The following is a 26113-nucleotide window of genomic DNA, read 5'->3' on the forward strand; positions in this document are numbered from 1 at the left end:
AGATATTATTACTTCCTAAAAATTTTCAGTAATTTCGGAATCAAACTGCTGCTATTCTCATGCAGAAGGACTTTATAAAAAGGATCAAGTATATTGTAAGTGAGATCAACATTTTAAAAGTGAGCGGAATGCTCAAGTTTGTGTATTCACCAGTAAGGGGATTCCCCCAGAGTCTGGCTGAAGAGCAGGACAAAAGGAGGGGGGAGACTGAGCGGAGCCACCAGTGAGTGGGACAAAAGAGCAGATGCCAAGAGTTGGGGGCCTTTACAAAGGAGGGAAATAAGGGAATTCCCCCACATTCTTTAGCAAGGGGGACAAAGGAGTCAGGTGACCTCAGGTGAGAACAGATGGCAGGAGGTGTAGGCAGGCCGGGAAGGCTGTAACTTCCAAGTACCTTGGCCAATGGGGAAAAGGAGAGGGCGTCTCTCGGTTGGGAAATTAGGATAAAAGGGGGGCTGCGTCCCCCAGCAATTTGAGAGACCCCACAGAGATATGGCCAGTGGACTCTCCCTTTATTCAAATAAAGTTTTATGTCTCTTCTGTCTCCTTTTTGGACATTCAGTTCTTGACAGCGAGATTTTCTGCATAAAAGGAAAATTAACACATGGAAAAGAATATTAAAAAGTCCTCTTGCAAGGGGAGCTTCAATATGAACAGAAAATGGGCTCTTGGGTTGTTCAGTTTGCAAGTCCATGTATGGAGGGTAAAAGTGGGGAGAGGAGGGGGGAAAGCACGCATTTTCTCTACTTTCTTTTAAATTCCTAAGAACAAACTCAGTAAAGTTACTGTATTGCATTAAATAGATTAAAAGCTCCTTTTACTACTAGTATTAGAAATTAGTGCTATCATTTAATTATTGGGAGGAAAGTTTCCCCTCTGTCCTGGAACCTGTCCCCAAGATAGACATTCAAGATAGACATTAGTCCTCCTTTCCCTTTCTTCTCCACCACCTTTCTGAAGATGAGGTGGAGTTTGCAGTGGCCATTGGTGAGCATGTTTTCTGGGAGATGAAGATCTGTTCTCTCCAAAAAAAAAAAAAAAAAAAAAAGGAGAAGGAGATGTCAGTTCTGGCCATGCCTCATGACATGCTCATCTGACATGCTCATCATGACCTTCTGGAAATACACATTTTCAGGAGGCTAGCTTCATCTCAATATTCTCCGAAGCAGTGCCAGATACAGGATGAATTCCTGCTTGCTGTGCAGGGCTTCCCGTTCTGCCTGTACTCATGGGCATATTTCTTCCAAATTTCCATATTACTTCCTCCCTCTTAGATTTTGAGTTTTCCAGTGCAGTTACTGCCTCCCTGAAGGTTGGCAGTATATATCCTTCAGATCCCAAGGCTTCTTGAGCATAGGTGCTTGTAGATGGCTTGTGCTGTATGCTTTACCCTGATATACTACCCTCACAAAAACATTCTCAATCCATTGGCTTCAATCCAAGTAATCTTATCCTAAATATCAGGTAGTTTTTTAACAAAACAAAGTTCTGCTTTGGAATAGGCATTAAGATTTGAAAGAAAAAAAGGTTAAAAGTGAAAAGCACAAAATGTAAATTAAGTTGTACTTAGTAGCAAAACACTTGTCTATTTTGTCTGGTGTCTAGCACCCACAATTCAGTTAAAAAATCAGGAAATCTGTATTGTATGACAGATCTGACTTTTAAGTACCATTTTCACAGTGATGGGATTGAACAAAGCGGTGATGACTCTGTGCAGGAGAGACCATCTTGTGCTGATCTTGTGAAGAGCTAGACCCAGGTCTCATGACACTGTTATGAAACAGTAAGACCACTGTAAGGTGTGAGGCATAGGTTGAAAATCCTTTGAGCTGTTCCACAGCAGTGTGAATCTTTGAGATGGCCCCAACAACTTCGACGTAGGAGATCAGGATCAAGCAAAAAGTGCTAAGAACAACAACAATGCCAATAACAAACACAGTGCTTTCTTTCATCTGAGTGTCAGCACAAATGAATTTTAGTGCCAGGATATCACAGTAGAAGTGCTTAATCACATCTAGGTCACAGAATGGCATCTGCAAGGTCTGAATGCCATGGATCATGGCAAGAAGAAACACACATATCCGAGCTGCTGCAGCTGACCCTTTGCAAATTCTATGGCTCGTGATCAGTGTGCAGGACTGTGGATGACATATTGCTACATACTGATCATATGCCATGACTACTAATAAAGCAAATTCAGTGAGGCCTAAGGCCAGAAAGAGGTTTATCTGAAAAACACAGTCATCAAAAGAAGTAATTCTCGTGGGATTCAAGAGGTTGGCCAGCATTTGAGGGACACTGCTGGATAGGTAGCAGATGTCTACAAATGAGAAGTGTCTCAAGAAGTATATAACAGTGTGGAGCTGGCAATTCAGCCAGGTCAGTGTCAGTGTGATCCTATTTCCCACCACTGCAAGGATGTAGATCGCAGTAAACATCCCAAACTGTAGAAGCTGCATTTTTGGGCACTGTGACCCAGGAGAAGGATTTCTGTCACAGAATTTGGTTCTCCATGTTTGCATTTTGATGCTTTCTCTGAAATGGTTTAAAAAAATGTCATGTGAACTGCATTAGTGTGTTAAATGTGAAGGTGAATTTAAGAAAGAAGCCAGGCATGAGTTTGTATGGAAGTGTTTCCCACCTTCTACCCAAATTTACCTTGCCAATTATAACATGCCAAACAGAGCACATATAACAACATAAAGTTAAATTTAAAAATATTATATATTAGTGATGGAAGAAAGAGACAAAAATTTAAAGCTTCTGCATCAGCAGATCCTATAAAGGAACTATTTTCAAATTATCTCTGACAACAGTCAATAGTGAAAAGCAAGATAAAGAAATGAAATGCACACAGAGAGAGGGAAATATGAAAAAAATGTGTATGTCTTTAGATTTATTATTTGTTGTATGATATCCCTGAGAAGCCCTATCATGGAGCCAAGGTAGGCATGGTCTAGATGACTGCATGTATGTGGAAGTTTTAGGGCTAACAAATATTCTATTAAAAATCATTTCACCTGTTAGTATGCTAAGTCTTGTGGCTTTAGAAGCAAGACATATGTATGGAAATATCAGTTCTTATATAGAGAAAGATGCTTCTAAATGACAAATACTGTTATTTTGAGTAATATGAATACTTTGAGAATTATGAGAAAAAGCAATCTACTGATGAGTCCCAGTATAGTGTTTATTTTCTCTTTACATCTTGTTCTTTTTGAATTTAGAGTGAAAAAGAATACATGCAGATAATAATCCTGTCATCACAACTGAATTTTGATTTAGGCAGAACAGTAATCTCAATTATTAGAAATGTTGTTTGAATGGCTTCATAGTCTGGCCTATAACATGCACATTTTCTTAAGAGCAAGACACTATCTTCAATTCTGTGATGGCTGAGAGAGGTGAGGAAGCTGTAGAAGATAAGGTTGAATGTAGCAGAGATTGGTGCATGAGGCTAAGGAAAGTAGCTTTCTCCATAACATAAAATGCAAAGTGAAACAGGAAGTGCTGATGCAGAAGCTGCTGCAAGTTATCCGAAAGACAAATGATGAAGGTAGCTACACTAGATTTTGAATGTAGCCATAACAGCCTTATATTGAAAGTAGATGCCATCTAGGACTTTCATAGCTAGAAAGAAGTCAGTGCTTTTGAAGAGCATTTTGAAGAGTTTCAAACTTCAAAGGACAGGCTGACTTGTGAGGGGCCAATGAAGCTGGTGACTTTAAACTAAAGCCAATGCTCATTTACCATTTTGAAAATCTTAAAGCCCATAATAATTATGCTAAATCTATTCGGCATGTGCTCTATAAGCGAAATGAGTATTTAAGAAATACATTTTTGTAAGGCTATAGATGCTGTAGATAATGACTCCTCTGATGGATCTGGGCAAAGAAAATTGAAAACCTTTCGGAAAGGATTCACCATTCCAGAGTTCATTAAGAACATTTGTGGAAGAAGGACATAAACATGTTAACATGTTAATTAACATGTTAATGTTAATGTTGATAATTAACATTATCAACATTAACAGGAATTTGGAAAAAGTTGGTTTTAGCCCTCATGGATGACAGTAAGAGGTTCAAGACTTCAGTGGAGGAAGTAACTGCAGATACTGTGCAAATAGCAAAAGAACTGGAATTAGATGTGGAGCTTGAAGATGTCACTGAATTGCTGTAATCACATGATAAAACTTGAGTGGATGTGGAGTTGCATTTTATGAATGAGCAAAGACGTTGCTTGAGTTGGAGTCTACTCCTGGTGAAGATGTCATGAATGCTGTTGAAATGACAGGATTTAGAATATTATATAAACTTAGTTGATAAAGCAGTGGCAGAATTTGAGAGAATTGACTGTAATTTTGAAAGAAGTTCCGTTGTAGGTAAAATGCTACCAAACAGCATCACATGTTACAGAGAAAATACCTTGTGAGCAAAAGAGTCTATCAATGTTGCAAACTTCATTGCAGTCTTATTTTAAGAAATTGCCACAGTCGCGCGAACCTTCCGCAACCTACACTCTGATCAGTCAACAGCCATCAATATTGAGGCAAGACCCTCCATCAGCAAAAAGATTATGACTCACTGAAGGCTCAGATGATGGTTAGCAATTTTTAGCAATAAAGTATTTTTAATTAAGCTATATATTCTTTTTAGACATAACGCTATTGCATACTTAATAGACCACAAGATAGTGTAAACAGAACTTCTGTATGCACTGGGAAACCAAAAAATTTGTGTGACTTGCTTTATTGATGTATTTGCTTTATTGTGGTGTTGTATTTGCTTTATTATGGTGTTGTATTTGCTTTATTGGATTCGAAACTGCAATATCTCTAAGGTATGCCTTTATAGGACTACTCTTCAATCAAGGAACAAAAGAAGTGCTCAAAAATATATATATACAGCAAAAGAATCCCCCCCATCCTGGGAAAACAGAACAAAACAAAACGTAAAATACTGCTGTCTTTCCTCAGGTGCAGAATCTTTAAGGAACTCTAGGAGAGCCCCAGATCTTTAGAAATTGCCTTTATTTGTTAGGTCAGAGTCTAACAAAATGCCTTGTCTCTACCAGACTTGCTTTTCTTTTTGAATTTTGTCTTAACTACTTCTAGCCTAGCTCAGAAAGGATAACGTCAGACATGTCAAAACATCCCATACATTACAGAATAACATGCACTCCTGCACTTTCACAATATTTCACGGGGGAGCTCCATCCTTTGTTCCATGAGTACATACAGAGAAGCGTAGGTTTGCCAGGCTACTCATTAATAGAAAGCAGTATTTAGTTCATCCCAGTACCACCTCTTTTGCCTTAGTCCTTGGTACAAGATTTTCAAATGTTGTAATGCTTTTGAAGTTAAGAGACTTCCTTTCAGAGAGGATTTGCCTGTCTCTCTCTCTCTCTTTTTTTTTTTTCCTGCTGTTTGGAGTGAACTCACCTTTCTTTCTGTATTATGATAAATAGAACAACTTATGTTTTTAAATATAAATGAGAGTCTTATCTAGGTTATTGTGCATCTTGCAAGTATTGCTCCTTGACACATCTTTATGCTGCGATATGCTAGACAAATATTCAGCAGCTTGAACTTCCATGAAAATCTCTGATCAGTCTACTTGGCTCCCAAAATATATATCAGATCCTTGTTGAAGTTTCAGCCCTTCTCCTTAAGACAATTATGTGAGCTGGATGAGGTACATAAAATTACATTAGCTCACAGTCTTAAATAAGGAGTTTTGTTAAGGAAGTGGAAGGGTAGGGTGCAGATTTTGAGGCATAAATGGAGGACAAGGGAGCTAACATTGCGGGGGAGTCTCTTTGTTTCGAGATCTGAGGCAAATTTCATTAGGAACCAGGATGTGGGCTTTTCATTTTGCCTTCATGCCTTTTCACTCCAATCAAATATGTGATTCACCTGTTATGTAATTCCAATGATACCCTTATATTTAAAGTGAGGACAAGAATACTTTTGCTGAACTTGTTCTCTCACAAGACACTATCTAGAATATTAATTCAAGCTATCACATTCTATGTGGCAAACAACAATATTCAGAAGAAGAAATGTAACTTTGATGATTTTTTTTCAGTTAAGTAATAACTCAGTTGGAAAAACTAGCAATGAAAATATATAAAAATAAAAAACAGAAAATGTTCAGGCAGAATTGACATTATGAAATTAGAAGGGAAATAAGACATATTTTCTAAATAGTCAGACTTGTGTTTCTTCTAAATATTTATATATATATATATAAATACCTCTCCCAGAGAAAAGAAGTAGGTAAACTAATACTAAGTGAAGGTTTCTCTGTTTTTGCTAGTACCTGGGTAGCATTTTATAGACAGAGATCTATTCCAAATAGAGGTCAGTATTGTCTAGAATTCTTTGTCAGTGTCCCAGCTCTTCAATGTCATCATAAGATATATCTTCAAGATGAGGGAATGAATTCTTTCTCTCAGTCTCAGAGGTCCTGTTTCCTGGTTCATTAGGATTCCAAACTGAAAGCATAAAGGGAAGGACACAGAGATAAATGCACATTCTGTATCTGTTTCATTTACAGTTGTGCAACTGGTAGTAGGAGCTATCAATTGTCTTCTGCTAATGCGAGAACTATAGATATAGTTCTAGAATGGTTAAGAATGGTTAAGGTTGGAAGGGACCTCTAGAGATCATCTAGTCCAACCCCCCTGCTCAAGCAGGGACACCTAGAGCACATGGCACAGGGTGGCATCCAGGCAGGTTTTGAAGATCACCAGAGAAGGAGACTCCACAACCTCTCTGGGCAGTCTGTTCCAGGGCTCTGTCAACCTCACAGCAAAAAGTTCTTCTTCATATGGAGATTAAACTTCCTATGTTTCAATTTGCACCTGTTACCCCTTGTCCTGTCACTGGCCACCACAGAGAAGAGCCTGGCCCCATCCTCCCTACATTCACCACTCAGATACTTGAACACATTGATCAAATCTCCTCTCAGTCTTCTCTTCTCCAGACTAAACAGGCCCAGCTCACTTAGTCTGTCCTCATATGAGGGATCCTCCAGTCCTTTAATCATTTTTGTTGCTCTACACCCGACCCTCTCTAGAAGCTCAATGTCTTTGTACTGGGGAGCCCAGAACGGCACCCAGTACTCCATGTGCAGCCTCACCAGAGCTGAGGAGAGGGGCAAGATCACCTCCCTCTGCCTGCTGGCAACACTCCTCCTGATACAGGTTAGGATCCCATTGGCCTTCTTGGCCACAAGGACACATTGCTGCCTCATGGTTAACTTGTTGTCAACCAGGACTGCGAAATCCCTCTCCACGGAGCTGCTTTCCAGCTGGTCAAGCCCTAATTATATACATGGCTGTGAAAGAGCTGAAAGCCATAAAATAATTATGGTTGGAAAAGACCTTCAAGATCCTCAAGTCCAACTATAAACCCATCGCCATCATACCTGCTAGGTCATGTTTCTAAGTAAGTGCCTCATCTATGCATTTCTTGAACACTTCCAGGGATGTTGACTCCACCACTTCCCTGGGCAGCCTGTTCTAATGCTTCACTTTTTCTGTGTAAAAATTTTTCCTAATATCTAACCTGAACCTCTCCAGGCGCAACTTGAGGCCATTTCCTCTTGTCTTGTTGGCAGCTATTTTGGAAAAGAGACCAACTCCCCCCTCACTACAACCTCCTTTCTGGTAGTTGTAGAGAGCAATAAGGTCTCCCCTGAGCCTCCTCTTTTCCAGACTAAATAACCCCAGCTCTCTCAGCTACTCCTCATACGGTCTGTGCTGCAGACCCTTCACCAGCTTCGTTGTCCTTCTTTGGACATGCTCCACAACTTCATGCCTTTCCTGTAGTGAGGGGCCCAAAACAGAATACAGTATTTATTTGCGGTGCGGCCTCACCAACATCAAGTACAGGGGGAGAAAATCCATTGTCTCATCCTGTTTCCCCTTGCATACACACATACCCCAACATCTGTTCATAGAAAAGAGGTTACTGATCTAACTTTGAACATTTCTAATAAAGGTTATCCCTCATGTTTAACTGCCTTACTGTACTTCAACACATCCCATGCTTTACTGCCTTAAGTATTACAAAGCTCTTTGTGAACAACAGAGATTGTCAATACAGCCATGTAGATCTATTGTGAAACCAATAGCAGCCCTGCTCTTTTATCCTCACCAGTCTGTGAATCCCCATTTCCATCACTTTCTTCAATGACCACAATGATTTCCTGATCATTCTTCTCAGAAAGAGGATCATCTTTTGGTTCAGGAGCTTCTGTCACATCATCATAATTATCTTCCAGAGTATTTCCAGGCAGTGAAAGGACTTCTGGAACAGTTACAGGCATTAATCTTAATGGGAAGAGATCTTCCCCTAATGAGAGCAGTAGCTAATAATTGAGAGATAAATACTGATAGTTCTGACACAATCAGAATGATAGGAAACCAAGAATCCCCCTGCTGACTCAAAGCAATTCCAAACTACAATGATATATCTCCAATAATTGTTATACGTTTCTGTAGCATGTAGAAAGCATAAACCAAGCACAGAGGATGAACAGAAGGAGAAGGAAGAAGATATGATTATCTTTGTGCAACACCCACGTCCTAGTCTTTTCATTACTTTACCATCTTCTAAATTTTACTGCAATGGTATAAGCTGCTGCCCTGGCCTCCTGTTTGTAAACATGTGGTCACAAGCTTTGGCCAAACCTTTGGGGAAAAATATCTGCGTTTTTTCCCATCTCTCTCCACTGCCTCTAGAAGAGAGAATCAGTGAAACCAACCACATATGTTAATAAAGGAAAGCTGCTACAAACAGAAGCCTGTTCTTACAGAGATTTCCCCAGGATGCTCAATCTACCAGAAAGATCTTGGAGCCAAAGACCAGGAAGATCTGAATAGAGCCAGATGAAAGTGTACTCTGAAGGCACTTGAGTGGCCAGGACTGGAGGAAACTAGGAATGTTCCCAACAATATAAAAGCAAACTGCTCTTGTTAAGATGTAGAAATCTCAGGGTAGCAGAGGAGAAAAATCAGAAGAGTTTGCTCAGCATAATTCCAAACAGTTTATTCTTAAAATTGTTCTGAAAGATAAAGTCTAGGCTGACAAGTAGTCATCTCTTTGATTCCTCAAGGTGTGTTTACTCTGTGGTTCATAGTTATCTGACATTTGTTAGGGAATCTTTATCTGTTTAAGGGTTATATACATCAGCATGCACACATAAAATTAGAAGTTATTCAAAAAACTCTTATTTCACTTGGTACCCATACTCAATATAGAATATTAATAAGAAAATTATTTGGAATAGCAAGTTAAAAAAAAAAACTTTAGTTTAATTTTGTATACTAAAAACAGTAATTTTTTAAAAATCCTTAAAAAAATAAAAACAGTAGAAAATATAATTGAAGACAGTGCAGCAGAGTTTTAGCGATATGCAGAAAAACTACTGTGCATTTGGAAATTGGGTTCATTCAGAGTAGGCAATAATCTGATCAGTTCTAAGAAAACTGTAATTGTTTTCCAAACCATCACTCTCCCCCCCCCTTTTTTTTTCCACATGAAAATAAACATCTGGCAAACTGCATTTTACATTAGATTATTCAAGTGAAAACTACCTAATCAACTCCAATGGTATGCTCATGTTCTTATTCTGAGCATGTTTTTTCTCAGTCTTGATTTTCACCGTGTATCTCAGAAAGGGAGCAACAGGTTACAGCCACAGTTTTGTTGGATTTGCGTGGCTGGATCCTGTGAAGACTGCAATTCTACCAGCAAACATTTATTTTTCACTTCTTTAGAAAAGAATTGTATATGAGATTATATGACACTTTGACCACAAGACTTAAACAGAAATTTCAGCAGTACTCTACCTAACATCACCAGTGGGCATAACATGCAGTGAAAAGAATTCAATCATTGATAGTGTTTTGCAGATTAAAAAGTACATGGATACTTGGATCTCTTTCTTTTTAGGGCCAGTCCATATTCCATTATCTTGTGTTACTCCAGAACCATTTTCGTTGCTGTTCCCACTGTAAAACTCTGCTTTTGTTGGTGAACCCTCTGAATAGGAGTATAGGCAGATAAGAAACAGTGTGATATCAAAGTAAATCTTTCTGAACTGATAATATTGTATCATGAGAGAAAGAGTAGGCAAAAATAACACTATCCAAGGCTAGCAATATCAATGTGACTGGTTTAATGGATTATAGATGTCTAGATTGCTAGCACGTGTGGCAAATTGTGATGGACACAGAGGAGATATCAAAGTAGTCAGGTGCTTGCTTGGAAGAAAAATACATGCTTGAGTGGTCGGTATTGCTGCTAATAGACCTAACACTGGAATACCTGGAAAGGCTTCAGAAGCCCCATAACACAAGTACTGGATCATGGGAGAAGCAGTTAACAGGAGTAATCCTGCAGAAACATGTTCCTGCTGTGACAGAGACAGAGATTACTTCTTTATTTATTCCCATTTTAAATGACTGCTTATCCTGAATCGCAGCGAAAGCATTTTTTCTTGACCCATACTGATCTATACTCTGTGGCTGTAGCGTAGGTAGATACCATAAAATGAATTATCCTCAGGAGTGAAGTTTGCAGAGTTGAGTGGACAGAAAACTGCTCTCCTCAAATTTGCAAACTGTTCAGTTACCTTGTAGGCCTGGGACCTACAAAGTTTCAGACAGGCATCTGGATCACCAGAAAGAAATAGCTTGTGTGGGTTCCCCTGAGAAGAACAAGATGCACAGACCTGAAAGGGCAGTTATCTGTTGCTTCTCCTTCATCAGGTTATAATTGATTTCTTCATAGACGGCCTCTGAGAAGGGGTCAAAGGATTGTCTGGAGCCTAAAAGTAAAAGTTTGTTACCATTCTCACACAGGCTTTGTTCATCCCCAGGCTGAGGTGATGAAAGGGAGTGGCCCAAAGGGGCCTATGTGGCCAGGTTACAATCTACAAAGTCGCAGAGAGGTACTGACAGAACAGGCTTGGAAAAAACAACCCTGACAAGGAGATGGTAGTTATTGGGTGGGTGAGCAGTTTGATTTACAAATCATTTGAATTTGTTCAATATTAATTCAGTGCTACAACTAGAAATTTAACAATTGTGTTAGCTGTGCATTTTCTAGTTGCTACACCAATTATATACCCTAAAATGAAAGCCAGCTGTTAGTCAGGTGGTTGCACACCCTGGTATCATTCATTCCCACTTTCTAACTTTAAAATTGTTTCTCTTCACTGGTGTCCTTTTCCACTCTCATGTGAAACCTCCGGTCTCCTGCTCTCAGTTCCTCTCCTCAGAGTTGTCAGCACTGTAGGATATGGACTGAATAAGGCAGAGCCGAAGTCTCCAAGTGCTCCTCTTGGTACTGCAAGCTCCCAATTGCACCATGGGGTTCTTCCCATATCAAAAAGTGAGGAAAGCCTCAGCAGGGTTGTAGCTGATACTCACCTCATCTCCTCCCCCAACTTCACTAGCCATTCAAAGACCCAGCCACTTCAAGGAGGCACAAACCTCTCTGCTTTGCCTTGGCAGTCTGGAACTGTCTGCAGAGAATGGCAAGGACCAGGCAGAGAAGGGACCCCAGGATAATGCAGAGGATGACAGGAGTCGTGACTCTCTCACTCTGTTTTGCAGGTTGACGGGGACGATCTGAATGGAGATGAACAAGGAAGAGTTAAAGAATCTGATGGCCCAAAGGTCTGCTCTTCTGTAGCCTCCTGCTGTGCCCACACTAGAAGGGTGATGAATGTGTCAGCGGCAGGTTACCTGCTGCCCATTGTAGCTTAAAGAAGCTAGACTAAAGCAGCTGGGGGTAGTGCCACTCAGCCCTCCTTTACTCTGGGAAATTCTCCCAGAGAATTGGAGTGTACTGTTGACTTCCATGCTATGTACTATCTGGACATTAAACCCTTATTTGACAGGGGAAAGAAAGGGGAAAGAGAGAATATTTCACCTGCTCTAGTAGGTGGTGGTGTTTTTTCTGTCAAACCTGCAAAAGAAAGTAGAGTCTAGATTAAGGAAGAGGTAACTGGAAAAAAGGGGAGAATACCTTCACATCATCTGTGAGATTCCTTCTGTCAGGATGGTGATAGGGCTAGTCATTTGGATATACAGCTGACAATACATTCCTCTATCCACCTACTTCTTAGCTTTGTATAATGAACTAAAGGATCAGTCACTAACCAGAACAATCCACTGCAGCATCTTCCTTATGATCACAGTTCTTGTTGGATAAGAACTGGGTAGGACAGTCCCAAAGAGACAGCTCTGTCCCTTTGCAGTGCACTTTTTCCAACCAGATGGGACCAGTCCCTTTACCAAAAGCAGCTTCACTCAAAGCAGACACAGCAGATCCACAACCCAGCTGTCTGCATACAACATCAGCATCTGCCATGTCCCAGGAATCATCACAGATTGTTCCCCAGGAACCTTGGTGCCAAATCTCCACTCTGCCTGAGCATCCATCCTCTCCTCCTGTGACACGTAACTTCTCCTTTTCTGCAAAAAAACAGAAACTTCCTATATGACTTGAACAGCAGGAAGGTCCAGAGGGACCAAAAAATTAAAATAAAGAAGTAGTGACACAACCGTACCTGTACAACTTGAGTTTGAGTTTGGACACTCAACAAATACAGATGGAGTCACTACCCTTTTTCTTCCTACAGAAATTAAATACTGAAGTAAATGGTTTGATTACTCTTTGGAAAGAACAACAGAGTAGAAATTGCTTCAATATTAATTACAAATTTAATTTTTCCAGTAACAGATATATATATATATATATATATACACACACCTATATATATACCTATATATATATGACCTATATATATATATATGACCTATATATATATATATATGACCATATATATATATGACCTGTTTTAGTACTTGGTGGATCTGTATTTATCTGCTGCTCTGAATTAAATAATCTTCCTGAAGTTCCCTGATGGCTATGCTTTCTTTCTAGTGAAGAAAATATTCAAGAGGTCTGAATATCATTTCAAACTAATTTCTGTTATCCCACAGATAAGGATTACTATGATAAGACCAGGCACCAGAAATGGACCTTTAGAGCTGAACTGATTCATGCACTTGCATATGGCTATATACATGTGTACCCATATGCCTACACAGATGTACACAAATATAAATGCATCTAGACTCCTTAAGAAGTATGATCCTATCTCAGTTCTCACAGACTATTTGCATTTCATAGATTTTACTATAAAAACGTGCAATGATGCCTGTGATTTCCACTAGATAAATGCACTGGGCAAATCTCATTTCTTTTGTAATTCACTCATTTGTATCAAGAATGCCAAGAAAGAAAAATGTTTGTGCCATTTTTGTGAAAAAATAAAACTAATCTATACTGGAAAACAAATGTAAGGTAAGTACATATACATGTCCATGCTTATGTGTATGTCTGGGGTGGGGGAGATCCATTTGTAATTACCAGTGCAAGAAATATGTGTCTCTTCTGCTCGATTATCACATGACTGAGGATGCCAGGGGTCTGACTGACATTGCCAGAGCAAGCTATGCTGCTCAGTGCACTCAATGTGGTCTAGCCATGTGGGCCCAGAACCTCTGCCATACTGGAAGTCTCCTGCAATTTCTCCACCATCTCCACAGTTCAGGTGTCTGCATACAGTTATGGCAGTGAGTTGAGACATCCGATTGGAGCAAATGCTTCCCCATGTCCCGTTGTAGAAAACTTCTAGCCGCCCAGCACAGTCACCTCCATTCACCAGCCTTAGAGCCAGGAACTCTAGAAAAGAAGACAAAAAATGTAATTCAAAGAGTCTGACACACACAAAAATGTAATTCAAAGGGTATGATTCTGTTAGGAATTTGATTGTGAAGAAGAGAGAAATACAGAGCCTGCTAACAGTCCTATCCTTACATTGAGTGAGAAAGTGCTAGAGAAAATCACTCAAAAATCCACAAGCTCATAAAATAAAAAATCGTGCAGCGATATCCTCTGGATAGCCAGCTTTCATCTGCATCCACACTGACTTAAAACAGTGATGATGACCTCCCACAGTTATGGGCATATTTATTTAAATAAGATCAGATGTGCCATGTGGTCCTCTGGCTGAAGTTTTGGCACACACAGTGGAAGTGTTTACCCAGTTTCAGAGCCAGGTGGAATAGACTGAGAGAGGCACATGGCACTCGAAGTGCCTGCCACACAGTTCATTCTTGCAGCCCGCAGCTGCTGAAACCCTGCTATTTATGCCCAATACATTCCATCAAATTTTCATAGATTATAAACTCTTAACATCATCACAATCCTACACAGATACATTATAAACTCTACCCTTAGTCCCAGGCAATGGATACTGAGATTGTAACAATGTGTACATGTATTCAGTAAACTTTTCCCTCTTGCTCTGGGAACCAGATTATAAAACATCAAGCTGACTAGTTTACATGTTAAGCTTATATGATGTTATTGACATCAACATATACCTATTAAAAAATGCAGAACTTGTTCCTGCAAAACACATAACCAAGAACATGAGATAAAGTAAGATTACTCTACTCTCTCTATCATATGTAATGGCACACATACCTTTTCCTGTTTCCAAAGGTTGACCAATAAGTAATCTCCAGTCCTCCAGTTCAACCAACCTGACATCAACTGGAAAGACAACTCAGCCAGGCACACACAGTCCTGTAGGTTTCTGTAGTGCGTTAATGATAGCTTTTTAACACAGACTGTGGAGGAGCCAACGAGAAGAGGTGGGCTACTGGACCTCATACTAACAAATAGAGAGGGACTTGCTGGAGATGTGAAGGTGGTTGAGTTTAAGACCCAACAAGGAGGAAGCAGGGCAGTAAGTAACCTTGCAACCGTGGACGTCAGGAGGACCAACTTTGGCCTCTTCAGAGACCTCCTTGGAAGAATTCCATGGGCTAGGGCTCTAGAAGGAAGGGGAGCCCAACAGAGCTGGTCAGTATTCAAGCCGCACTTCCTCCATGCTCAGGAGCACTGCATCCCTGTGTATAAGAAGTCAGGCAGGAGGGGGAGAAGGCCTGCAACAATGAGCAAGGAGCTGCTGGCAAAACTCAAACAGAAAAAGGCACTATGCAGAAAGTGGAAAAAAGGACAGGCTCCTTGGGAGGAATATAGGAATGTTGTCAGGGAATGCAGGGATGTGACAAGGAAAGCTAAGGCATAATTGGAATTAAATCTGGCAAGGGATGTTAAAAATAACAAAAAGAGCTTTTTCAAATATATCAATGGTAAAAGGAAGATTAGGCAAAATGTGGGCCTGTGAATGGCGTGGGTGCCCTGGTTACGAAAGACATGGAAAAACCAAAGCTACTGAATGCCTTCTTTGCTTCGATGTTTACCAAGAGCAGCCCTCTGGAATCCCAGACCCTAGAAACCAGAGAAGGTGCCTGGAGAGAGGAAGACTTGCCCTGAGTAGAGGAAGATCGGGTCAGAGAGCACATGGAGAAACCTGACATCCACAAATCCATGGGCCCTGATGGGGTGCACCCAAGAGCGCTGCGGGAGCTGGCAGATGTTATTGCTAAGCCGCTCTCCATCATCTTCAAAAGGTCCTGGAGAACTGGGGAGGTGCCAGAAGACTGGAAGAAATCCAGTGTCACACCGGTCTTCAAAAACGGCAAGAAGGAGGACCCAGGCAACTACAGGCCAGTGAGTCTCACCTCCATCCTTGGAAAAGTCATGGAAAAGCTCATCTTGGCTGTTGTCTCCAAACATGTGGAGGACAAGAAGGTGCTCAAGAGTAGTCAGCATGGATTCACCAAGGGGAAATCGTGCTTGACTAACCTGATAGTCTTCTATGATGGAATGACCAGCTGGATAGATGAGGGGAGAACTGTGGATGTCATATATCTGGATTTCAGCAAGACTTTTGACACCGTCCCTCCCAGTAAACTCCTGGGCAAGCTCCGGAAGTGTGGGATAGATGAGTGGACTCATCTACGTGGATTAAGAACTAGCTGGATGGCAGAGACCAGCAGGTGGTGATCAGTGGTGCAGAGCCTAGTTGGAGGCCTGTAGCTAGCAGTGTCCCCCACGGGTCAGTCCTTGGTCCAGTCCTGTTCAATTTATTCATCAGTGATCTGGATGAAGGCACAGAGTGCTCCCTCAGCAAGTTTGCTGATGATACGAGACTGGGAGGAGTAACTGATACCACAGAGGGCTGCGCTGCCATCCAGAGGGACCTGGAGAGACAGGATGGACAACTGGGTGGTGAGAAATGTTATGAAATTCAACAAGGGTTAGTGCAAGGTCTTGCACCTGGGAGGAATAACTGCAGACACCAGTACAGGCTGGGGACTGACCTTCTGGAGAGCAGCTCTGCAGAGAAAGACCTGGGCGTCATGGTGGATGACAAGTTGACCATGAGGCAGCAACGTGCTCTCGTGGCCAAGAAGGCCAATGGGATCCTGGGGTGCATTAAGAAGAGCGTCTCCAGCAGGTCGAGGGAGGTGATCCTGCCCCTCTACTCAGCCCTGGTGAGGCCACATCTGGAATATTGTGTCAAGTTCTGGGCTTCCCAGTACAAGAGGGGTGCGGAGCTACTGGAGAGAGTCGAGCGCAGGGATACAAGGATGATCAGGGGCCTAGAATATCTGCCCTATGAGGAAAGACTGAAAGAGCTGGGCCTGTTCAGCCTGAAGAAGAGAAGGCTGAGAGGGGACCTGAATACTCCTGCCTCGCGGGAGGGAGTGAGGAGGATGGGGCCAGCCTCTTTTCAGTGGTGGCCAGCAATAGGACCAAAGGAAACAGCCACAAACTGAAGCACCAAAAGTTCCACAGGAACTTAAGGAAAAATTTCTTAACAGTGGGGGTGACAGAGCACTGGAACCGGTTGCCAAGAGCAGTTGTGGAGTCTCCTTCTCTGGAGATCTTCAAAACCCACTTGGATGCAATCCTGCACCCCATGCTCTGGGTGACCCTGCGTGTGCAGGGAGGGTTGGACTAGGTGATCTCTGAATGTCCCTTCCAACCTTAAGGATTCTATATTTCTATGATTCTATGATTCTGTGAGTAATAAGGAGCCATTCCTTAGGGATTTTGACTACTGTAGGCTTCCCATTCCAGATGTCCCCATGGCTGTCTGGTTCTTTTAACACAGAGCTGAGCTCAGGTTATATGGTTTTCTTAAGGACTACTATGACAGTTTTCCAGCTTTATGAAAACTAGACACACAGCCTCCATGAGGTGACGTTCCCACCTCAATACTTAGGGTTATCTGGGGGAAAATGTGATTTTCTTTCCCTAGGACTTTTAGCATGGTTTTAACCCATTTGCACAGCTCTAATTTTCCAGCTGCAAGGGAAAAGCAAGAAATATGATACACCAACTCTGCTTCATGATCTTGAGAACATTCTTGGATGTCTGTGTTTTTGTGATGACTTTCATTATCCAGTTCTTGCCGAAGCAGTATTTCATGGGAATAACAGATATGTTGGGTTTTTTTTCCCTTTCTAGTGTGTTGCTCACATTTGCTGTCTGAGCGAGGAAAGCTTCTAGCCTTCTGATAGTTCTACCACTGTGGGAATGTAGCACCTGTCAGTGTTACTGGAGGGTAGTAATCGACTGACTAATCTACTTGCCAGGCTTCTCCAAATATCCATTTCTCCCATTCATTCTCACTGTTCATAGTTCTTGAATGTGTTCTCCTATTTCACAGAGGTTACACCACCTAACTGCTTGCCTTATGACCTCCTGAGACAGACCTAAGCACATTCTCTACCCCAATAAAAAGCCCGAACATTCCCAGAATGTCCAGCTGTTTCAAGGGCCCATCTGGCTAAAGATAGTTCTTCTTTATGTTCCCATCCCATACCTATGCTGGCAAGTCAGGTCAGCCAGTCAACTTTGTTACTGTGTTGCTTTTCTTCAGTTGCTGTCAAATTTGGCATATGTACACTTAAAATGAGTTTTTTAAGTAGGTTTTTGTTTTGGTTTGTTTCAAGGAGCTGTTCTATTATTCTTCATTCTCCTGGTGCCCTAATTGGTTTATCATGATTCTTTTTTTTTTTTTTTGAGCCATTTCCACACTGTTATCTGCCATCTAAGAGTGTATATGCCTGGGACCACTGATGCTCCTGAAGCTATTTTTCAAAGCCTTTACTCCTGCAAATTGGCTGGACTCTCCAGTCCCTTTGAGGTGGTAGTTTTTTCTGTAGAAAGGTTTCAAGCAGTGGCTTGCCATCCCTTTTCTTTCCTACTGTGCTATTACGGGATCTATCAGCAAAAAAACTCCCATATTTATTTGCAGCACTCAATTCATCATTCATTGGGACTTCAGCAACCCAAGGAATTTGGTCTTCCTCATACTGTTGATTCACAGGCCACTTGGCTAATGACCTCAACTACTTCTTGTATGCAGTTTGTACAAATACTGTTTCCTCTAGCAGAGTGCCTACTTCCAGGATATCACATCCAGTTGCGCTGCCAATAATGTCACCTTCCATGTGTCTCTTTCATTCGTCCTCCCCCTCACAGCTGCTGCTCTTTACTAAATATGTTTGAGCACAGGCACCATGTGCTACTCTGATTGGTTAAAGTCAAAGTTTTGGTACACATAAGATGTTTCAGAGCTATTTTGAGTGCCATCGGTAACAGGCTGTAATTGGCACATGACAGGTCTTGACTTCTTCCCACACAGGTCACAGCAGCACCTCCCTGCTACCGAAACCCTGCAATTTATGCTCACTACACCCACACCCACCTTTTTGTTCCCATCCCTTGCCTTGCCTTGCCTTCCCTTTTCTTACTAATGCAAAAGTAAGACTTCAGCAACTTTTTTGTATCTTTGTGCAAAGGAAATAGGCATGCTGGCCCACCACGTTTGCAGTCGAGGGATTCAGAGGCTGTCAAAGAAAATCTCTGCCATTCTCAGCTGCCCCTTCATGTCCCTTCCCTATGCTGACAAAGACTTTCCCTGAACACACCTGAGCAGAGGACTCCAGCATCTTCTTTGTGTCGGCAGTTATGCTTGCCCCATCCCCTGGAGGAACATGTCCAGAGATCAGATTCATTCCCAGTGCAGTTCACATCATCCAGCCAGATGTGTCCTGAGCCTTCTCCAAAATGAGCAGAGGCAAAAGCCTGGATGGCATGCCCACATCCCAGCTGTTTGCAAACAACATTGGCATCTGATAGATCCCAGGCATCATCACAAATGGTTCCCCATATGCCATCATGATAAAGCTCCACTCTCCCAGCACAGCGCTTTGTCCCATTCACCAGCCTGATCTGCCTGCTCCCTGCAGGAAGAAATCCCATTTTGTCAGCATGCAATATAATGACAATGCACAAATCAGTGTAAGGGCTGTATCTTTGAAGCTTTTTTAAGGCATCAATTTGGCAAATACAGCTTCTGTTACAGATGAGGTTACAAAATCAAATCAAAGTTTTCAATTTACAACAGATTCGATTTACTCTACACAGATGTTTAGAAATACTGCATGACTCTCTAGATATGGAAATGTCACATAACAAAACCCAGTGAATTTCTGAATGACAGAATGTCACAAATCACATCAAACTTATTTCTGTATTCTATTCTTTTCTCTGATTTTATAAACTAAATTTTTAAGGCATTCAGATTTAAAAAGCACAATGCAAATTACAGCTGTTTCCTTAACTATGACTCATCCCTGAGAATATATAAGCATTTGAGGATCACAAGCTCAGATTCATGCCTATTTAAGATCTGGTGAGACCACAGCACTGGAGAATGCCCCAAAAGCATTCTGTTCCTTTCGCGCAGTAACTCACCTGAGCATATCACACCAACGTCCTCAGCAACTCCTACTGGCACTGTTCCAGAATAGGAGGTCTTGCAGAGCATCAGCTGAGTCTCATTTCCATAACACTGGACACTTCTTAAACCAACAAGACCCATCCCTCGTTCAGACCTTGAAGGGTAATAGGCTTTATCGGCAATTCCACACTGCAGCTGTCTGCAGACCACATTAGCATCTTTAATGTCCCAGTCATCATCCAGAACTCTTCTCCACATGCCATAGAGTGAGATTTCAACTCGTCCATCACAGCGGCTCTCTCCACCTGCAAGTCTGAGTGATTCAGCAAGGCCTGGGCTCAAGAATTAGAAAATTAATATTGTCCACTGCTTTTACCTCAGTGAAAATAATGTGTAGGCAAGTGATGGAAGTCAGATTTCTGTATCTGTGGAATAGTAGTCCTCACCACTGATCAAACAGGGTCTCAGTTAAGGCTTTGCTTGCCCCCATGCATACAAAGTTCTGCAGTGCAAAAATCTGCAGAAAAAAAAGGCTTCTCCAGCTCAAAGACTACATCCTGTGAGGAGTCAGGGACAGTGTGAATATTTCTGGAGGAGAACCCTATTAAACAAAGTGCTTATGCTGAAAGCCTTAGAAGTGCATGCTGCACATTGACAGCACTCTATGGGGAGCTGGGTGATGGGAGTCTGCACACTGGACTATGATGAGAGGAGAGGGGAGGGGAGGGGCAGGGAAGAGAAGGGAAGGGAAGGGAAGGGAAGGGAAGGGAAGGGAAGGGAAGGGAAGGGAAGGGAAGGGAAGGGAAGGGAAGGGAAGGGAAGGGAAGGAAGCCTTCCCTCTTCACCTTCAGTCAGCATGCAGCATGTTGGTGACATATAAGCAATAAATCATCCTAGCATTCATTAGAAACTACCAAAATAAAGTGGCACATAAAGGTGCAGAAGTGCTTACTGCAAAGGTGAGGATTTTCTATAATTCTCTTGGTCAAAGAATGATTTTAATACTTTCCACATGACAAGTTATTAGTTCTATGCACATTTCAGTATTCATTTTTAAATAAAGTGATAGATTCACAGTTAAGAGGAGGATTGCTGTGACACAGAAAAGAGAAACTGATATAACTGTTTTGCACGAAAAATCACTCTAAGCCTGATCTTTGCATTCATATTTCATTTTTCCCTATTGCCTTACACTGACAGTAGTATGGTGGTGTTTGGAATCTGCTTCTTAATGCAGAATACAACAACAAAGGTTTAACAAAATGTTTGACTAAAACTTCTTCCTTCAGCTAGTTCCATCCATCTCTGTGGCAATAGGCAACCGTTGAATAGGATGGAGGACATACCCTGGAGAAGTACTGGCTGATATAGGAGCAGAATTAAAATCTGTATCATCTTGGGTGAAGAAATGGACATTTGTATGAATATTTTGGTTCACTAACAAAACTAAATATTTACTGTTTCTCGTCTACACCTACACACTAGACCACGCAGTGCAAAGCCTTTATCAGGATCACAAAGGACAAGGGAAGCAAGGACAGAATTTTGTTCATGAGCAAAAAAGTGTATGTAGGTGTATAATGGCCACATAGCTTGTACATGTCCTTCATATAGCCATGCTCAGAAGAGATGGAGGCCCTGGCAGGATGAAGGGAGTTTGCAAATTGCAAGGTTCAGCCTCACTATTCACTCTCCTCAGCTTGTACCAGTACAATCTTAGTGTCAAGCAAAGCAGGTCTTTTACTGCATCATCAGATACATCTCCCTGGGGAAGTGAAAGGGGAAGGGAGGAGAAGAAAGGGTAGTAAAGGGAAAAGGGAATAAATGCTCTAAATAAATGCTGACAAACCAGACTTGGGGCATGCTGAGATAATCAAAACTGCTTCACTCTGAAACCGCACTACATAAAAAGGACATTTCTGACTTACCTGAGCAAACAACAGTGGCTGCTTCTCTGGCTGAACAGGAAGGATTGCCCAAAGTCATGTGAGCACAGTCCCACAGGCAGGACTCAGTTCCTTCACAGTAGAAAGCATCTCTCCATACAGGTCCATTTCCATCCACAAACTGCTGTCCTATTTGAATGGACTTTGCGTAGCCACAGTTCAGCTGATTACAAAGGACACTGGCAGCTTGCAAATTCCAGTGGGAGCCACAAAGTTTTCCCCATTTGTCTCCATGTCGGATCTCCACTGTTCCAGAGCATGTGGTGCCATTCACCAACCTAGCCCCTTGACACCCTGAATAGGAGAGAAAGTGAGTACTAAAATGGTATATTGCTAACTGCTCATGGACATAATCTGAAGGAGACTGGGAAATGGGAACCGGTTTTCCTTGGCATTCAGGGGTAAAAAGTACTCTACAGGGTCACAGGAATTTTCATACTTCATCATACTTCAGTCACTTCGATTTTACTGAGAATGAATAGAAATCCAAATATGGACTCCTTTGCAATTTTTAAACTGAGGGCATTAGATTTCAGGAGCAATAGGCATTGGGTGCAGTCCCAATGAAACCCTGACCTATGAACCCTGCAGCCGTTGGTCCAGGGAAGCACTTAAGCTTGGCCTTCAGACAAGCTAAGGCCTTGAGCCCTTGCCTGAATTATGTTATTGCTGCATCTGCCTACAGGCCTGTCTCTGGACCTATATCCAGCTACTCCTGACTGGTCTCCCCAAATGGACCTCGAACCTGATTGGTTACTTTGACTTGTCTAGGCCTATTGATGGACTCTGTTACAGCCTCTGTACTTTGTTTTCAGATGCTCTGGACTATGCCCTGACAAGGAAATTGCACGTGCTATGACCACCCTCTATTCTCCTATTATTCTCCTTTCTGGAGCAGCCTTTTTCTCACTGTTCATTGGCACTAGGAGCATTTCACAGAAAGCAGACTTGTGCTACATGTGCTGTGCAACCTTAGCTTGTGGAAATGCCTGTAGTAACAGGCAAAAGATGCAGCTCGGCTCCACAGATACCTCCTGGACCCCCACCCCCTCGCCCCTCCGGGTTCATATCTGTCTCAAAGAAGGAATTCTTTAGTTCACTTCTTTCCCTTTCCTGCTGCTCACCTGAACACACCACACGAGCATCTTTTCCAGCAGGGCAGTCAGTGCGACCCAGCACACCAACACGACAGTCTCTCAGCCATGAGCCATTCTTTTCACATCCAAATGTGCCATTCCAGAATGATCCATTTCCTTTCCCAAAGGACTGTCCGCTTGGGATCGATAGGGCAACTCCACAGTCCAGCTGTTGGCAGAGGGCATTGGCAGCTGGGAGGTCCCACATGTAGTCACAAAGAATTCCCCACGTGCCTCCATGAAGAAGTTCTACTCTCCCTGAACATGTGGTAGTGCCATTTGCCAGCCTGTACCCACCATAGCCTGCAAGCAGAATAAAGGAACTTAAGAGCAATACTTTGCTTGTGCTATTCCTTTGGAAATCATAAGGGAAATAGAGCTGCATGGGACTAGCACCCACTCTTTTCCAATCTGCTGGGGAGAACGTTTGACCAGGAGACTCATAAATCAGTTTTGAAAAAACAAGTCATTATTGTCCGTGTCTGCACTACTTGATTAAAAGTTTTGAGAGTCTCTAAATTCAGTCCCTCCTCTCAGCACAATATTGCAACCTTTAACATCGTAACTTGTAGAATCTGTCCTAGCATTTACTTGCCTTTGAAACAGGTGAGAAACTCAGAGCAGGGGCTACTAGTACTATTCTTACTCTCAGTAGCAGCTTATGTCACATTACTCAGTGTGCAGCAGCTGTGGTGTGCAGATTCTTAATTTTCTTCTCTTCCACAGCCGAAGGCTCTGAGCACAGCAGGCCATTCACATTGGCAAATTCACAGTAATGTAATTCTGGTATGTCTAGGGCTATGGAGTCTAAGATGCTAAGTACTTAAACAGTGCTGCCTGCCAGCTCCATTGCAGTCTGCATATCTTCTCAAACTTCCTTTTCCCTTTCCAAGTTCTTGGCTCATTTTTGCATTATACTTCCCCTACTGAGACTTTCCTAGTGCTGGATTTCCTCCTTGTGCTGGAGAAGGAGGAGAAGGAATCATGGCGAAGGACAGAGTAGCAGCAAAGAACTGTCAATCATTGCAATCTAAATTAAGCTATCTGGCTGCCACAGCTACCTAGCCAGGGCTGCAGGTGCCCTTGACCTGTGGAAGAGTGTAAAAGGCAGGGCTAAAACAGACTGCAGCACTTCAGCTGCAAAATGGGCATGTTATATGACAGACAGTTGCCAGCAGCTCTGCCCCCATTGAGTTAATCAATTTTGATTTTTGACCTAAGAAGAAAGTCATAGTTGTTCTGTATAATCATCTCTTTTATAGTGGGTGGCATAAATCTAACCTATTTAGAGTCCCCAGTACATAAAAGCAGAAGTTCTTAAATAATGACACCTAGCATTCATAATAGCTGTCATCCAGGCCTCCAGGCCAGCTTTTCTTATAAGCATTTGTAACTTCTACCTTCTATCACCTTTGGAGGTATGTAATTCACCTCTCTCTGTTTTATGGTTGCATTAACCAAGGCATTAGAGACTAACATGAACACTATCAGAGCAGAAGATAAACTCAGTTCTCCGTGTTGCTGGTTGTCCGCTCTGACCACGGCTCTTCTTATCCTTATAAGACAGACAAGGAAGGAGTTTTGAGCACTAGAGACCCCATTCCTTTATTACCATAAGAGAAATGACTGTCATCCCTGATGCACAAGCAGACACTCTAGCAAGCGACTGAGAGATTTTCAGGCTGTTTTTTACTTCCTTACTTTCCTTGGATTCAGGTGTCATAGAGAAGTAGTCAGGAATCCTCTGAGGGCCACACAAATATGCAGAGCAGGTTGACAGGAAGAAGATATGTAGGGCATATGTAAATTAGGATCATCAGTCCAAAACCTCACCTGAACATACAACACTGGCATCATGGGAACATGTCTTACTGTGGTGCAAAATCCTGGCACAATGTGTGAGGTGAGCCTCATTCCCAATACACTGGAACTCTTCCTGCCAGATCAGCTCACGTCCTTCTTCGAAGTGAGTTCCTCTCAAGATATCCACAGCCTGCCCACATTCTAACTCATTGCATATAACAGATGCAGCTTTGAAATCAATATGTGAATAACAGACCGCAGCCCAGCTTTCTTCTTTCCTTACTTCCAGATGTCCTGAGCAGGCACTGTCCCCTCCTGTCAGACGCAGCCCGGAGAAACCTAAAAACATTCATAAAAATTAACACTGAGGACTTGATCACTCCCATACCTTCATGGTCAAGATACATGGTGCTCACTTCTCAAAGGGCCAGTGACACTTTTAAATAAACATTGTGGCAATTTCTGTATGCCACAGGTAAGAAAAAATACAGTGTAGGAGAGTTTTTTTAGCATGTGAAAATTCTAAATCTTGAGCAAGTGTTTGAGAAGCTAAAGATGTGATTGAGAAGATTCAAACCCTAACAACAGAAGGAGTGAAATTTTGAACATTGAACTATTTGCAAAGAACACCAAGCAAAGATGATTTAAAAGGCACGGTGTCAATTGGAAGGGGACAGGTTTATTAGTTTGGGCACAGTGCCAGCCCTGCTGGATCCACTCTGGCTCCCATAGGCTTACTAAAACATCTCTGCTCATCCCTCCATGAGCTGCAGATTTCTGATGGAAATTTTAGCTCAGTTACAACGAGGCTTGCTAGCTCAGGCACAGCAGCTCATGAGAGAAACAAGTTGTTCTGAAAACTGCCTAACTGTGCTTCTGTGACACTCTCCAGAGTTAGGATGCCCTGCCACACTCCAGCTGCTTTTGCATGTAGGCAGCTCAGCACCTGTACCTTGCCTCTTTTCTCGCTCTTGTTATCTCCTCTTGCTGCAAAACTGTCCTGCAGATCAACATAAAACAACATTTTATCATTGCTCTCTCAGCTCACAGCTCTACTAGCAGTGAAATAATACAAACTATTTTAGCTTCATCACTTGGTGAGACATTTATTTTACTTCTATTTCTTCTTAGCATATATAATGTGAATATTGTGGTAGATTTGTTTTGGTGCAGTACAGATAATTGCCATAAAAAATTGTAACTGTGCAGGGTCATGAAAACTAATGAAAATTTGTCCAGGAAACAGTGGTAACAGATGAAAAATGGAAAGCAGCAAAGCTGATTATTGATTGCTAGTTTTGAGGGGGCTCATTTGACATTTATTCAGGCTTTGTCTGGAACAGAGCAGAGTCATTGTGTTGTAGGATTATCACATGGCTTATGTATTGCTAATTTCTCTGTCTTTCAACAAAATACTCAGCATTGATAAATCTGCTCCTTGCTCTCTTTATAAAGAAAAATGAAAAGG

General features: G+C 41.9%; 1 protein-coding gene and 1 pseudogene across 1 annotated transcript in view; both read right to left on the reverse strand.

Moving 5' to 3' along the window:
• Positions 1 to 1627: 1627 nt before the first annotated feature.
• LOC104564918 (olfactory receptor 2A12-like) lies at positions 1628 to 2616 on the reverse strand (annotated as a pseudogene).
• Positions 2617 to 6369: 3753 nt separating this feature from the next.
• LOC104564916 (antigen WC1.1-like) overlaps positions 6370 to 26113 on the reverse strand; it is a 30575-nt gene continuing 10831 nt past the window's right edge. Inside the window, exons 3-16 of the mRNA XM_088535796.1 lie at positions 24676 to 24984; positions 22831 to 23145; positions 21689 to 22000; positions 19775 to 20092; positions 18946 to 19260; positions 13454 to 13768; positions 12588 to 12653; positions 12178 to 12492; positions 11948 to 11983; positions 11506 to 11643; positions 10743 to 10838; positions 9961 to 10063; positions 8162 to 8307; positions 6370 to 6495 (exon numbers count right to left, since the gene is read on the reverse strand). Of these exons, the coding sequence (XP_088391922.1) occupies positions 6386 to 6495; positions 8162 to 8307; positions 9961 to 10063; positions 10743 to 10838; positions 11506 to 11643; positions 11948 to 11983; positions 12178 to 12492; positions 12588 to 12653; positions 13454 to 13768; positions 18946 to 19260; positions 19775 to 20092; positions 21689 to 22000; positions 22831 to 23145; positions 24676 to 24984 (2894 nt within the window). The 3' untranslated portion in view covers positions 6370 to 6385. The remainder of the gene's footprint in view (positions 6496 to 8161; positions 8308 to 9960; positions 10064 to 10742; positions 10839 to 11505; positions 11644 to 11947; positions 11984 to 12177; positions 12493 to 12587; positions 12654 to 13453; positions 13769 to 18945; positions 19261 to 19774; positions 20093 to 21688; positions 22001 to 22830; positions 23146 to 24675; positions 24985 to 26113) is intronic.

The sequence above is a fragment of the Tinamus guttatus genome, unplaced genomic scaffold (assembly GCF_059628265.1).
Source record: "Tinamus guttatus ecotype Peru unplaced genomic scaffold, ASM5962826v1 Tinamus_guttatus_pri_ptg000646l, whole genome shotgun sequence".
Lineage (NCBI taxonomy): Eukaryota > Metazoa > Chordata > Aves > Tinamiformes > Tinamidae > Tinamus > Tinamus guttatus.